The sequence below is a fragment of the Denticeps clupeoides genome, chromosome 1, assembly GCF_900700375.1.
Source record: "Denticeps clupeoides chromosome 1, fDenClu1.1, whole genome shotgun sequence".
Classification (NCBI taxonomy): domain Eukaryota; kingdom Metazoa; phylum Chordata; class Actinopteri; order Clupeiformes; family Denticipitidae; genus Denticeps; species Denticeps clupeoides.
The window spans coordinates 36,653,300-36,668,574 of NC_041707.1; the positions used below are offsets into that span (position 1 = coordinate 36,653,300).

General features: G+C 45.2%; 3 protein-coding genes across 3 annotated transcripts; 1 reads left to right on the forward strand and 2 right to left on the reverse strand.

The window, feature by feature from the left end:
• The first annotated feature begins 83 nt into the window (after positions 1-83).
• On the forward strand, positions 84-2,857 carry slx1b (SLX1 homolog B, structure-specific endonuclease subunit). Its single transcript, XM_028988561.1, has 5 exons — positions 84-422; positions 498-549; positions 1,606-1,929; positions 2,403-2,618; positions 2,695-2,857. Exons 1-5 carry the CDS (start codon positions 250-252, stop codon positions 2,725-2,727), a joined length of 798 nt encoding a protein of 265 aa, XP_028844394.1. The 5' UTR covers positions 84-249; the 3' UTR covers positions 2,728-2,857.
• On the reverse strand, positions 2,812-5,330 carry LOC114795376 (uncharacterized). Its single transcript, XM_028988575.1, has 7 exons — positions 5,228-5,330; positions 4,926-5,050; positions 4,319-4,429; positions 4,120-4,173; positions 3,723-3,875; positions 3,519-3,641; positions 2,812-3,432 (listed from the first exon to the last, which is right to left on the reverse strand). The coding sequence occupies exons 1-7, from the start codon at positions 5,232-5,234 to the stop codon at positions 3,391-3,393; spliced, it is 615 nt and encodes a 204-aa protein (XP_028844408.1). The 5' UTR covers positions 5,235-5,330; the 3' UTR covers positions 2,812-3,390.
• Positions 5,331-5,415: 85 nt separating this feature from the next.
• On the reverse strand, positions 5,416-12,366 carry cd68 (CD68 molecule). The gene is made up of 7 exons (XM_028986214.1): positions 12,343-12,366; positions 12,099-12,218; positions 9,642-10,039; positions 9,415-9,534; positions 7,658-7,727; positions 6,193-6,366; positions 5,416-5,976 (listed from the first exon to the last, which is right to left on the reverse strand). The coding sequence occupies exons 2-7, from the start codon at positions 12,142-12,144 to the stop codon at positions 5,837-5,839; spliced, it is 948 nt and encodes a 315-aa protein (XP_028842047.1). The 5' UTR covers positions 12,145-12,218; positions 12,343-12,366; the 3' UTR covers positions 5,416-5,836.
• Positions 12,367-15,275: the final 2,909 nt, after the last annotated feature.

The following is a 15,275-nucleotide window of genomic DNA, read 5'->3' on the forward strand; positions in this document are numbered from 1 at the left end:
GTAAACTTAAACGCTTGTGTTTTCATGTGTGTGTGATCAGGCGAATTTTGGGACAGCTAAAGAGGCGTTTCTTTTTTTAAATAGTCAAAACGACCCCGTTCGTGATGAATTATCACGCCGTTCTCTTTATTTCCCAGGTGCGACGACCTGCAAACGGTACAACGCGGCAGCGGCCGCACCCGCTGAAAATGATTTCTTCGCGGCGAGTGGAGGCCGGGCGGGACCGGACCTCTAGCGTGTGACCGAACGATGGTTGTCGAGGTGGAGGGCTTCTTCGGGGTCTATATGCTGTTTTGCACCAACCCCAAGTTTAAAGGTCGCATTTACATCGGGTTCACGGTGAATCCGGAGCGGCGGATCGGACAACATAACGCCGGGCGGCACAAAGGCGGTGCAAAGCGGACCAGCGGAAGGGGACCGTGGTGAGGAACAAGTCGGTCGTGAACATGCGCAAACCTGCTTGTATCGTCTGTTCTAACCTTCTATTTCCTGATCAGGGAAATGGTGCTGATCATCCACGGCTTCCCATCAGACATTGCGGCTCTAAGGGTAAGAACGTCAAGTCAGGACAGGCTGTTCATATTTCATCTTAGGGATGTTAATCGTATAATCGATGCAGTGCAGAATATAATCGATTATATCATAATGCAGCACATGATCTATTATATCACAATAATTGGAAGGTTTCTGGTTCGAACCCCGAAACACCAAGGTGCCACTGAGCAAAGCACCGTCCCCACAAAGTCATAGATACAGTAGAGGCCAAAAGTTTGTACACCTTCTCATTCAATGTGTTTTCTTTATTTTCATGACCATTTACGTTGGTAGATTCTCACTGAAGGCATCAAAACTATGAATGAACACATGTGGAGTTATGTACTTACCAAAAAGTGGAGACCTGACCTCCACAGTCACCGGACCTGAACCCAATCGAGATGGTTTGGGGTGAGTTGGACCAACAAGTGCTAAACACCTCTGGGAACTCCTTCAAGACTGTTGGAAAAGCATTTCAGGTGACGACCTCTTGAAGCTCATCGAGAGAATGGCAAGAGTGTGCAAAGCAGTAATCAGAGCAAAGAAACTAGAAAATAAAACATGTTCTCAGTTATTTCACCTTTTTTTGTTAAGTACATAACTCCACATGTGTTCATTCATATTTTTGATGCCTTCAGTGAGAATCTACCAATGTAAATGGTCATGGAAATAAAGAAAACACATTGAATGAGAAGATGTGTCCAAACTTTTGGCCTGTACTGTACATTTACATTTACAGTTACAGCATTTATCAGACGCCCTTATCCAGAGCGACTTACAATCAGTAGTTACAGGGACAGTCTCCCTGGAGCAACTTAGGGTTAAGTGTCTTGCTCAGGGACACAATGGTAGTAAGCGGGATTCGAACCCGGGTCTTCTGGTTCATAGGCGAGTGTGTTACCCACTAGGCTACTACCACCTTGTAGTAGCCTGTAGTTCTGTGTGGTCCAAGGTGCATAAAACAATACAGCAAACCTACAACCGTACACATTTAACTGTGTGTGGTCGCAGTACACAACCCATATGCAAGAAAAGCAGTCGTACCTGTAAAACTTCTGCTTCTTCTGTCAGTTTGAGTGGGCGTGGCAGCATCCTCACTCCTCCCGCCGCCTGACGCACGTGTCTCGGCGCTCGCGCCGGGAGTCCAGCCTGCAGTTCCACTGGCGAGTGGTGTCCAGCATGCTGCGGGTGGCACCGTGGAACCGGCTGCCCCTCACCGTCCGCTGGCTGCGGCAGGAGTACCTGCTAGACTTCGAGCCCACCCTGCAGCCCCCCCTGCACATCCCAGTGGCCTTCGGCAGCGTCCGCGCCAAGAAGCAGCCGCAGACAGCGGCTCACGAGGGGGACCGCAACGGGAGGAGTGAAAAATGCCACCTCTGCCTGCAGACGGTGCCGGTGAGGCGACCAACTTTTACCAATTCACAATAAAATTCATCTTGATGCTCATGCGTAGGAGATGAAACCTTTAATATTGGCCATCATTGTGTCAGAAATGAACAACAATCAACAAAGGACTGGTAGTAGCCTAGTGGGTAACACACTCGCCTATGAACCAGAAGACCCGGGTTCAAATCCCACTTACTACCATTGTGTCCCTGAGCAAGACACTTAACCCTAAGTTGCTCCAGGGGGGGACTGTCCCTGTAACTACTGATTCCCTGTAACTACAGTCCCTGTAAATGCTGTAAATGTAGTTTTGGGGTGAAGTTACATGTTTGGTGCCCAGGAGATCTGGCAGTTAATTGACAAATAATTAGAAGTTTGTCGCTTGGCTAGAGTAGGCTTTTTTTAAGTCTGTCTTTTTATCCTGTCTACCCACAACATTGATGTAGTTGAGGTTTCCTGACATGGAACCGTATCTTTTTCAGCCCGACGAGAAGCTGTCCTGCTTCCACCACGCTTGTCACATGATCTGCCACCTGATCTGCCTGGCCAGGCACTTCCTCAAGTCTGAGCCTGACTGTATGATCCCTATAGAAGGGCAGTGTCCAGGATGTCACAGTTCGGTGCTGTGGGGGGATCTGATTCGGCACAAAAAAGGTTGCTATGGTGACTTGGAAGAAATCACGTCGTCTTCATCTCAGGTGGGACATTGAAATAAATAAAGATCAGATGGTGTTTGATGTTTTCATGAACGTTTTGCACCTTTTATTCACTCAGGAGCACTGGGCAGATGAGCTGCAGATGTATTAACCACCAGGAAGGACCTGTAGTCCCCCCAATTCTACAAATGACACGGACCTTTTGGGACCTTTGTCGGATTTTAAATGAAAGATGGACAGAAACAAGGCCTTTTTATTTCCAGACTTTGGTCACATCACAGTCATGCATTTTTTTTTTTTACAGTTCTCAAGAACATAATAAGCTGTATAAAAAAATCAAGTCAGTATTAAAAGCTGTTCTTGGATTCATGAGATTTTCTAAATATGTCATGTGTATGATATATGTAGCATTTTCAAAAATAAAGTTATGAAAACAGACCTGATTTGATTAAGCAAAGAGTACCGTAGCCTGACCCTAGTCTTCACTACAACGTTATAACTGAGAAGCTTCTTATAACTTCAGCACCTTTTTTTTTTTTTTTTTACAGCAACAAAAGTCCAATTATAATAATTTCTCATTATGTGTACCATGATAGCATTTCACACTGGAGTTCCATTTTAAAAAACATTATTCATGCGTATTTTTTGTATTTTTAAAAAAAAATTTATAGTAGATGTTTTGTCCATAGTAGATACAGTCTTGACTTGCCAGTCATTCACTAATTCAGATGGTTAGTGGTTAGTAAATGTGCGTATTTACATTAAAACACTTGGTACAGGAGACTCTTACTTTTTCTCCACCACGTGCCCATTTCTACGCCTGCTCAGTCAGCGGCGTGTTGACCGTGATCACCGGCTGCAACGAGTAAACACAGCGACAGGTTAACATCCAACTTACAGCGTGTTGCCATGGCAACATGCACGCTCCGCCGCATCCCTCACCACGTGAGCGGCCGGGGTGCAGCAGTGGATGACCTTGCAGCAGTAGCTTGCTAACGTGGCCGAGATCGTGATGAGCGCGACCTGGATCACAATTTTCTCTGTGCTGAAGTGCTCAATGGCGCCCTGCGTGAGAAGGGAAGCGGGTGAGAATAGAGTAGGTTCTAAGTAAGACGCGTGTAGACGGCATCCACCAGGCACACTTACAGCCAGTATGTAGCAATCGGTCTCGTTCGCCGTGTCGTTGTGATGGAGCGTAGACCAGCATTTATACGTGTAGTGTATCGTCGCAGAGACAACGAGACAGGCAATGCTGGAGGCCGTGCAGGCGACGATCTGGAGCCCCAGACAGGCCTTCAACTGCGGCCACAGGGAGCCGTGGAGAAATATGCATACATTACATGCACATGTATAAAAACGTACATTCACTCTGAAATGCATCATGTCCACCACTGAGTAAAGCACCGTCCCCACACACTGCTCCCCGGGTGTCCGTCATGGCGGCCCAAGGGTGGTGGTTAAATGCAGAGGACACATTTCACTGTGTGCACTGGGTGCTGCGCTGTGTCACATGTGACATTCACTTTGATATGAAATAACTTACCAGAGTGAGGTTAAGATTCCGAGCTGCAACAGCCACACTTCCAGCAATAATGCCCTAAAGGGAGCACGTGTAAGAAATAAAATAGTTAAATAATGTAAGTGACTCCGAATGTCTTACTAGTTCAACCTCAGTTTACATTTAAAAATCATGCACTCATGCACTTACAAGGGGGGGCTGTGGTTATTCCCTGGACACTTACCGTGCACGCACATCCAACCTCTATCAAAGGGAGTACACCTTGTCCCACGTCCACCATATAAGACATTAAGGCCGAATTGATCTGGAACAAACTGAGCATGATCTCAGTGATCTGGCAACAAAGGCATACAGACATGGCCATAAGTGACATTTTGTCAACTTTACAGCAGAGCAAAAACACATAAATGGCAATAATCTTATGTAACTTTGTGTGTTAAGTTCTTTTTTTTCTAAACACGTTCGTTTAAACACGTGGATTGCAATATACATAATGAACAATATTTTACATTTTGTTTAAAAATTGCCTCTGTCTGTTCAGCGTTAAGTAATTAGGTATTGGTTTAATGAAATTAGTAAGGATTTATTCATAACCAATTTATTCTTGTCACCTGTCACTATGTAACTAGTACGTTTATCACTCACTATTGCGTAACATATGAATCTAACGAACAAAACAAACGACTCGTTCACCAAAACGACTCACCGAGAGTCGTTTGTCTGCAAAAGACAAAACGACTGCGTCAAACCCGCTCGAACCGAAGGCAGATGGTTCACGGCGCCGTTAGTGGATAATGTGGATAATAACGCGTAATTACTGCAGCACGTACCCCTAAAGCTTTGGGTTCCGACTCCAGGTATTTCTTGATCTTGCCATGCTCCTTTTGGAAGAAGACTCGGACCAGCGGGCCTGCCTCGGGCGGGCCGGAGTCCGGGGCGTCGGTCGCCGAGTTCTCTGAACCGAACCCCGCAGTCAGTTACTCACCAACACCAACACCGCCATCGCAATTCATTAACTTTATTTATTTAACCAACTTCATCAGTCCACGGGGCGATCGACATATTGCACTGAAATATGAATAAACGCCGAGACCGCGTGCATTTTTTGAAATGATTTTCCTCTTCTTTTTACCTGCCATGACTGCGTGGATTCTCTCCGCGGGTTTCGGGGTGTGAAGTTTCGTATCGGGGGTCCTGTCCTTTCTCAACTCCGTTATTCTCAAGTCCCGCCCCGAATGGAGTTTAGCCCCAGAAACCCCGCCCCCAAAACCCCTGGCTGCACATCTGGCTACGTTATGAAATCGATGATTCAGACGGAGGGTTTATTAATAAGGTTTATTTTTTTTTTTGGTGAAACCTATTCAGCACAGAATTAAAACACCCAAAGACTGTAAAAAAAAGAGAAGGATTCAAGGCATCGGCTTTTAAGGGCGGAATATAAAGTTTGCCAAAATATGAACAAGGGTGTAGTAAACACATTTTAGGATCGTATAAATTAATAACTAGCCTCTATGAAAAGCATGAAAAACTTTAAAAGCACAAAATCCCTTTAAGTTCAGTGTATTCTATTTAAACATGCTTCACATGAAACGGGTCTTTGATCAGCTGCAAATTTACATTTACAAGGCACCTTATATCTCGTACATGCGAAGGCACTGATTTTAAAGCTTGATTAAATCGTGTTCAGTAATGAAGATGTACACGGTGAGGGAGGGGAGTCTCGGAGCGAGGTGACCTTCCCTCAGAGAGGCTGGTACCCTTCGGATCTTCTCCTCCTGCTCAGCACGTACACCAGGACTACGACAAGGATGAGGACGAGGAGGATGATGCCCACCACGATAGGCAGAGTGTAGTTGGGCTTGTCGGCAGGGCAGAGGTCAACTGTAACATCAAGCAACAGAAAACATCTGGAATCAACCGGTCTGACAAGTCAGTCTTGTACCTTCCAGGCATCAACAAGAATGTTCCCTGCTCCATGTGATTTACAGGAAGGCTCTGCATGGTGGCAATTACAAGCAAATCCGTTTTTTCCTAGACAAGGCCGATGGTTGCGTTTTATCTGGCAAATTTAGAACCGGGAGACTCTCAGATACCCACTTTCACCAAACATGTCCCGGGTGAAGTTGTAGGCCTGGATCCTGTCCTGGCTCACGTCCAGATAGATCCCGTTCCCCAGGAAGACGGATTCGTTTTTGCAAGAGTAGGAATGGCTGGCTGCTGCTTTGAACAACTCCAGCGATCCGTTATTGGCCTGGAAGAGTGACGCGGGAGCTGCAAAACGGGAGCACGTCAGTCGCACTCTCCTGTAACACCTCACAGCAAATGCATTTGTTCTTAAATGTATTCAGTGATTCATTTTGTTACAGTACACATTATCCACATCTGTATTTGAGGGTGTGTCTTCCTTTAGCTGAGTTTATCGTTAATACTGCCTTGTAAAATGTTTTTTTTATTGTGTACATCATTGCATGTTAGAATGATACTGATGCTGAACTGAATTGTGGGCGAGATCATAATGACAGCGACGTGCACCTGACGTTAACAACACTTTCTGTTCAGATGTGCACCGACGATCGCATTAATCTATCAGCGTTGGGCAAACAGCTAAAGCAAACAAAGCCTGCGATTGCTCGAACCTGCCCCTCTTTATTCAGCCAGTGTTTTTCCCTGTTTATACTTTACTGATCTACATAAAACTAAATACATGTTCAAATGTTCACACATACCATGCAGGAATATCTGATGATATTTGGGGTCTACTGGGTCCTTTTACAGCTTCCTTTTCGGTTGCTTTTAATGCATTTTGAGCTGGGATTCCTTCCTTTCTTATGTGATTTTTTTTTCTACAGGGTGGGCCATTTATATGGATACACCTTAATAAAATGGGAATGGTTGGTTACATTGAAGCCATTTTAGAAGTGGTCAGAAACTTGTAAATATCTCATGACATGACCATTGTTTTTCTTTTGAAATTACCAATAAATTTTATGTGTCACATGACCCTCTTCATATTGAAAAAACAACAGTTGGATCCAAGATGGCCGACTTCAAAATGGCCATCTTGAAAAGTTTGCCCCCTCACATATACTAATGTGCCACGAACAGGACGTTAATATCACCAACCATTCCCATTTTATTAAGGTGCATGCATATAAATGGCCCACCCTGTAGTTCCCTGTGCATGAGCTGTCCATACAGCCTCGCTACCACGCACAACACAGCTAAACGGCCGAGACTTTACTGCCGCCGTGGCAGGGACACGGCTGCAACCAATGGCAATGACCCTGCCGACCAGGGAAATGAGTTCGGGAGTTCTTGGTCATCTTCCTTCCTGCTTCTCTGTCACTTGCCTCCCTTTGTTACCTTGAAGTTAACTTAAGTTGGTTGGTAATTGACATCTTAACACTTGCACAACCCGCGTTTATTATTTATTGCATGCAGTTTTCAGCACTTCATTGGCATGAATAAGCTGCAGTCGCAGAGAGGCGAAGAGAGACCATGGAATGTGGTTCCGGAATGTGTTTACGAGTGGAAACCAGCAAGACAAGAAGAGTGGCATTACCTCCCTGCTGGAAGGAGTAGGTCAACATCAGGGCGAGGGAGCTGGCGTAGACGGTGCTGGTGCTGGCGTTCTGTCGAAGGAGCAGAGAACGGCAGAGTGTAACAACGCAACACAACACGCGTATCCAGAGAGGTGGTTCCCGATGGATTCCTGAACTTTTTACATTTACATTTAATGCCTTTGACAGACGCTCTTATCCAGAGCGACTTACAACGTGCTTTCAAGTTACCATCGAACTTACCAACTTTTACCAACTTTTGAAATTTTCAGATTAATGTGTTAACTGGAGCAGCAGCCAATCGTTGTTTCTTGAAATGCCCTAATCTATAAATACCTCGATACCGTTCTGCAGCGTTTGCCCGCACTGTGGTAGTAAAAGAACATTTTTTAATTTTAATTAGTGTATTTTTAAGACACTAATTTAGCTGCTCAACAAGGACGGAATACAACCGAAAAGTTCCAGTTACTGTCTCAAAAAACGTCCCCAATGTGCAACACAAATTCCAACTTCAGTTTCGGGTTTTCCCAATCAGATTTTTCTTCCGCGGGGGGGTCAGATTAGGCAACCGCAGATATGGCCGGGTTACACTTCTCAAATAGTGGGCCGATGCCAGGAAGGCTCCGTTGGCTCTGTTGAACGTGCCTTTTTGATCTGAGTAAAATTAAGTTAAAATTAAGTTAAAAAGTTTTCTCTTACTCATTAAACAAAAAAACTTGAAATCTCCACTTTCACAAATTTATGCATGTCTGCAAACTCACACACGTTGGTTCATCAATTGCTGCAGCCGCACTTTTGATGCTAGGCAATGTTTCAAAATAATAGTTCCAAATTAAAGTGAAAGTGAAGTGATTGTCACATGTGATACACAGCAGCACAGCACACAGTGAAATTTGTCCTTTGCATTTAACCCATCACCCTGAGTGAGCAGTGGGCAGCCATGACAGTAATCAGACAGGCGCCCGCCGAGCAGTGTGTGGGTATGGTGCTTTGCTCAGTGGCTCCTTGGCGGATTGGCATTCGCATTTCGAACCGGCAACCTTCTGATTACGGGGCCGCTTCCTTAAGCGCTAGGCCACCACTGCCCCACTAGGCCACCACTGTATTAATATCCATTAATACAGTGTCTTTCAGCTTGGGGTCAAACTACACATGTAAATTCATCAGGCACTTTCACACTTGTGAAAGACGTATATAATAGGGTTAGGTTTAGGTTTATGTTTGGGGTTAGGGTTCAGGGAGCAGGTTCACGGAACATTTTTTACATTTACAGCATTTATCAGACGTCCTTATCCAGAGTGACTTACAATCAGTAGTTACAGGGACAGTCCCCCCCCCGGAGCAACTTAGGGTTATGTGTCTTGCTCAGGGACACAATGGTAGTAAGTGGGGTTTGAACCTGGGTCTTCTGGTTCATAGCCGAGTGTGTTACCCACTAGGCTACTACCACCCTAGTGTTTTCCAAGTGTTTCCTGACGTGTCTCCAGCTGTTGCTGCTGGAAGAATCTTATCTATTCACATTTGGACCTGATGTTGGGCGGCCTAGCGGTTTAGGAAGCGGTCCCGTAATCAGAAGGTTGCCGGTTCTAATCCCAATCCGCCAAGGTGCCACTGAGCAGCTGCCCAGTGCTCACCAAGGGTGATGGGTTAAAAACACATTTTTTTGTGTCTGCAGTGTTTCACAATCACTTGACTTTCACTTTCATGTTGAAATTGCGCAATTTGAGGTGAAGGGCAAATGTCAGTATTTCATGCTCACCCTAGTGAAGGTAAAGTTAATGTAGCCCTGGGTAAAGTTGACTGATAAGTTGACGGTGTCCTTCGAGCAGTCTCCTGCAGGGTTGCTCTCGTCCGGCTGTACGATGAAGACGCCCACAGCCTGAAAGAGAAAATGCAGAGAAAGTTCCAGACGGAGCGTCTGTCTGCAACCAAACCAGCATCTTTAGAGCAGCAGCCACAATTTTGTGTGATGTACGGACACAATACCTGGCTGTTGTTCACTCGAACCTGCAGCGCCATCTGGGCCATAACACACAGACTCGTCCCATTTCTGAGAGTGTAGTTCCCCACTGTTAAGTTGGTTGGAGGTGTAGGACCTGGTATTGTGGGTGCAGGCGTGGTTGTGTTGGGCGATTTGGTGGTTGTGGTGGGTGCAGGTGTGGTTGTGGTGGGTGCAGGCGTGGTTGTGTTGGGTGATTTGGTGGTTGTGGTGGGTGCAGGTGTGGTTGTGGTGGGTGCAGGTGTGGTTGTGTTGGCCGATTTGGCCGTTGTGGTGGGAGCAGGCATGGTTCCAGCTGAGGTAAGTGGGGTCTGAGAGGTAAATTCAGCAGGTGGTTGAAGACTTGCTGATGGTGTATGCCTCCTGTCTTCTTGGCCTGATACTACTAGATAAATAAATAAATAGATAGATAGATAGATAGATAGATAGATAGATAGATAGATAGATAGATAGATAGATAGATAGATAGATAGATAGATAGATAGATAGATAGATAGATGAACATAAAAGGGGAAAAATTTTATAAGCAATCACATTTTATAATATAGGATACCCTGTTTGTCTTTCTTTGGTCCTATCTTTCATCAATAATTTACCTCACAGTTTACTGTATCTGGCCAAAAGTTATGATGACTTGCGATTAATTAAGTGGTTCCCCCAGAGTCTCATTTCCTGCCTTTGTTTTGTGTCATTCATTAATTAATTAGACAATTAATTGGATAATTAATTTGATAATTGACGTCCCCAAACACTGCACCTGTCATGGCTGCCCACTGCTCATCATGGGATTTTTTTGCCATTGGTTGTATTGTAATATAAATGTGTAATAAGAAAGTAAAGTAAACAGAAGTTGACACTAACTTGGGAGAAAAAAACGAAAGCATCACTGTGTGCTGTTTTTGCTGTGCTTCACAATGACAATCACTTCACTTTCACTTTTCATCACCTTCACTGCAAGAAACATTTTTAGTATATATATTTTTTTATTTAGTAGCAGGAGAAAGTGAAGTATGTTTGATGAATCAGTTTTTTCAGAGTCGACTCTTTTGGCGGCTTTTGCAAAACCCGTAAAATGAGTATCTGCATCCAAATTTTGTGTGTATGTGTGTGTATACATATACACAGTAGTTTAGTTGTAAAAGCAAATTGGGGGGATGGTGAATTTTATCATTGTCATTATGACACACAGCAAGCACAGGACACTGTGTCACAACGAAATGTGTCCCCTGTATTTCACCATCACCCTTGGTGACCAGTGGGCAGCCATGACAGGCACCCGGGGAGCGGATCGGGATTCGAACCATCAACCTTTTGATTATGGGGCCGCTTCCTTAACCACTAGGCCACCACTGCCCTATGACCGAGACTACTTGCTCTGGACAGGTGTTGTCGGTGAACAAGCTTTTCAGGCTACAGAGACCCAGCATTGGAAAACTGATGCTTACTATCTTGGCATCATTCTCTAACAGCAGTCAAGTTGTCATTGTTTGTCTCAAAAAAGTTGTGGATTTGTTGTATTATTAAAACTCAGTGCTTGAAGTGCTGCTCGGAGTGCCTATGAATCAGAGTGCTTATGAATGATTTTGTAATAACTCTCCGAATTCCAGGATGGCTTTTCATTGGTGGTTATGTCGTATCTTAACCAGATACTATACTGCTATTTTCTGATTTTTCTTTTATTATTATTATTATTATTTTGATTGGCTGGTGAGATACAGGCTCTAGGACCCAGGGGAGACGCGCTTGTTTCACAGTGTGGCGCTGCTGAGAAATACTGGCACCTGCGGCATATATTAGCCTCTCTCTATCTCTCAGCATTTTGCTCAATATACCTATGCATTGATAAAATTGATAAAACAGCACAAGTGATGAAAGGATGGGGGTTGATTTTGACTTTTCAGTTTACTCCCTCAACTCCGGTGTTGCAGGTGTAAAGATGCTGCGTTACGCTTTATTTCGTCATTGGTCTGTACTGTACTCTGCTTATATGACTCTTCCTCGTAGGTCAGCGTTGAGATCACAGGAAAACATGTGAGTGTGAGCTGTAACGTGGTTAAAAAATGGGGAAACTGGAGTGCGCATGCGCAGACCTGCATGGCAATAACGCGTTCGTGTTGCTATAATACATGCGCTACGTTTTTAAATTGTAAAAAAAAAAAAAAAAAAGCCCAGGGAGGAGCATATGAAAGGAGATAAAGAATCAAAAGTGCAAAGACCACTGATAAGCGGCTAGACCTTCCTAAACTCAAACGAAGCGTTTTATACACTCATTTTAAAGCTGATGGAGCTGAAAAAGCAATTTAAATAATAAAACTTATAATAATAAAACACCTTCATCAAAAGAAGACGGAAATGAGCCACGCGGGTCGCGACGCAGGAGTGGAAGATGAAATATAGTGAAATCACGGTTTATGGTTGAGAGATGGTTTGATGAAATGACCTACCTGAGGCCAGCAGGTAAGCAGTGATCAGCAGACCCGGCCCCCTCATCGTCGCTGGACTCGCTGCGACGCGGCGACAGTTTCTGGAGGAAGGCAGGTGACCCGGGCGCAGCTGCGCTGTGGCTGAGGGGCAGAAACGAAACTGAACAGAATGTAAGGAAGTAGCGGCGCTCATATTCTCTCTCTTTTCCTCTCTCTCTCTACCTCTCCCTCCCTCTCTCTCTCCCTCTCTCTCTCACTCCCTCACTCTTCTTATCCTGGCCTCTACTGGTTCCAGTCATACCAAGAACAAGTGTACAAAACATCCTCAATGCAGGCCACTGCTTGGTGGTCACGTGACCATGTTTCATACACACACACACACACACACACACACACTTGCTTCGTTTAAAATATGAAGATTTAAAACATTACTCTGTAAGACTAGTGTCCTCTTCTCCTCGCGTACCAGCATTTGTCTGCTTATGAGTGAGATTAAAGATTCCAACCATTCACCCACAGCAGCTACACTCTAACATGAGAGGAGGATGAGCACTTCAGCGGCACTGCATGTGACCTACAGGGAAACAGGAAACAGAAACGTGTGTGTGTGTGTGTGTCAGAAAAACCTTTCATCATGTACAGTCTAAAATGCTTCGTAAGAGTGAAATTCAGTCACATGAGGGAAATGAAGATCTGCTGTTAAAGTGAACTATTAGATGGGTTAAACCGCGGTTCTCTCGTGGACAACATTCTCCAAAGTTTACAAAGCAGCCGAAACAACATCATGTAATGAGATGATATTATTATATACGGTACAGCCCAAAGGTTTGGACACACCTTCTCATTCAATGTGTTTTCTTTATTTTCATGACCATTTACGTTGGTAGATTCTCACTGAAGGCCTCAAAACTATGAATGAGCACATGTGGAGGGTGATGGGTTAAATACAGAGGACAAATTTCTCTGTGTCCACCGTGTGCTGTGCTGCTGTGTATCACAAGTGACAATCACTTCACACTTAAAAAAAAAAACAAGTGGAGACCTCTACAGTCACCGGACCTGAACCCAATCCAGATGGTTTGGGGTGAGCTGGACCAACAAGTGCTAAACACCTCTGGGAACTCCTTCAAGACTGTTGGAGAAGCATTTCAGGTGACGACCTCTTGAAGCTCATCGAGAGAATGCCAAGAGTGTGCAAAGCAGTAACCAGAGCAAAGAAACTAGAATATAAAACATGTTTTCAATTATTTCACCTTTTTTTGTTAAGTACATAACTCCACGTGTGTTCATTCATAGTTTTGATGCCTTCAGTGAGAATCTACCAACGTAAATGGTCACGAAAATAAAGGAAACACATTGAATGAGAAGGTGTGTCCAAACTTTTGGCCTGTACTGTATCTGACACATTTAGTCAGGCATGTTGTGAAGTGAAAGTACGAAGCCCTACGGTGAACAGACCTGCCCAGTTACAGGCACATTGTAAACGCATGCCTTTGTGTGAGGTGCTGGGGTTTGGGTTTGAAATGGAGATACGTTGAGATACGAGGTGTAAGCGAAGCGCCGGGAACAGTATAACGCACTTAAACGGCATCGGTTCACACGGGCCAGTGCAGGTCAGCAGTAACCTGTAAGCGCTGAACCGATGTGGCCGCGTGTAGCTTCTCAGAAGCAGCCAGAAGAGCGGTCTCAGTAGAACGACCTGCTCGGATGCCAGACTGGTTGAGATCCAGGAGGTTGTTCTGAGACGGATGGCGTGAAAGTGAAGTGAATGTCATTGTGAAACTCTGCAGCACAGCACACGGTGCACACAGTGAAATGTGTCCTCTGCTTTTAACCATCACCCTTGGTGATGATTACGGGGCCGCTTCCTTAACCCAGACATGATAGCTGATTGTAGACACAGCGCTCAAGGACTTCAGGAAGGAATGAGAGACAGACAACTACTTCTCTGTAGTTGTTGAGGTCTGCAGGATTGGAAGAACCTGGCTGTGTTAAAGGCATGTGGTACATGACCAGAATACGGTCAGGTGAGATGGTTTGGAGGACTGTGGAGGGGATTGGGTCCAGTGGACAGGTGGACAGGTGGTTGGATCGCCTGTAGACGTGATCTGGAGGATTTCATCTGCTGTGAGTTTTGGGAAATTGCTCTAGGGCAGTCGTCGATTCTTCAGAGGGTAGAGTAGTGGTTGTGGTGGTGGAGAATGTCTGCCAGATTCGTCCTCAATCTTCCCTTTGAAAAGGTTGGCAAAATCTTTAGCGGTTACGCAAGATGGAGCCGGGGGAGTTGGAGGGTTCAGTAGAGATGAGAAGATGTTGTGGGGTTTTTGAGGCTAGTGGAGAAGTTGCGTAGGGGTTTCTGCTAATGCAGCAGGTCTGAGTCAAGCTGTGATTTCTTATATTTCCTCTCCGCTGCTCTTCGTTCCCTTCGACTGCTGCGCAACATCTCAGAGGGAGCAGGGGGAGAAGTCGTTTTTGGATTTGGAAGAGAGAAGATCCATGGAAAGGGAACGTGGGGACACGGTAGAGTGTTAGTGGCTGTTTCCAGGAGTAAGGAGATGAGTGAGTCAGACGTTTGAAGATGTGAACGAGTGGAAGATACAGATGAAGGTGAGACAGAGTGAAGGTTGTGTCGAATGAACGATGGATGGTGGTCAGTCTCGGATCCGGCAGGGAGAGTGAGGGTAAAGGACAGAAAGTGGTGGTTGTGAAGTGGACGTGAAGTGGAGTGGAAGAAAGGTCGGTAGGTGGAGAGGGGCGACTGGAGACCGGGTCCAGGACATTCCCTCTTTGGTGGGTGGAAGAGCTGCTGCTTTTGGCCAAGGTGAAAGAGTGGAGAAGGGGGAGAAGGCAAGACGATTCGCCATCACAAGTCGAGCTTGGTACCGATTCGATACTAGAAGTAAAGAAGAAAACATAATCTCAATCTCAGATGTAGTTTAAAAGCAGGGCACACGTAGGAATGAAGTAAACTGGAGTGGATTGGTGTAGGGGGGACAACGTCACAGGCCGACGACCTGTCAAGAAGGTCAACGCCATCCCATTACCGCCCTCTTGTGGCTACTGACTTCCTTCGCTGCCTTTAATCGCTCCATCCCGATGGAAAACAATTGAACACAAACACGCCTGCTTTCAATCAGGTTTAGAGTATTTTCACAACAGCGAGTACACTAGCACAGTTCCAGGAAGTGAGGTTAAATT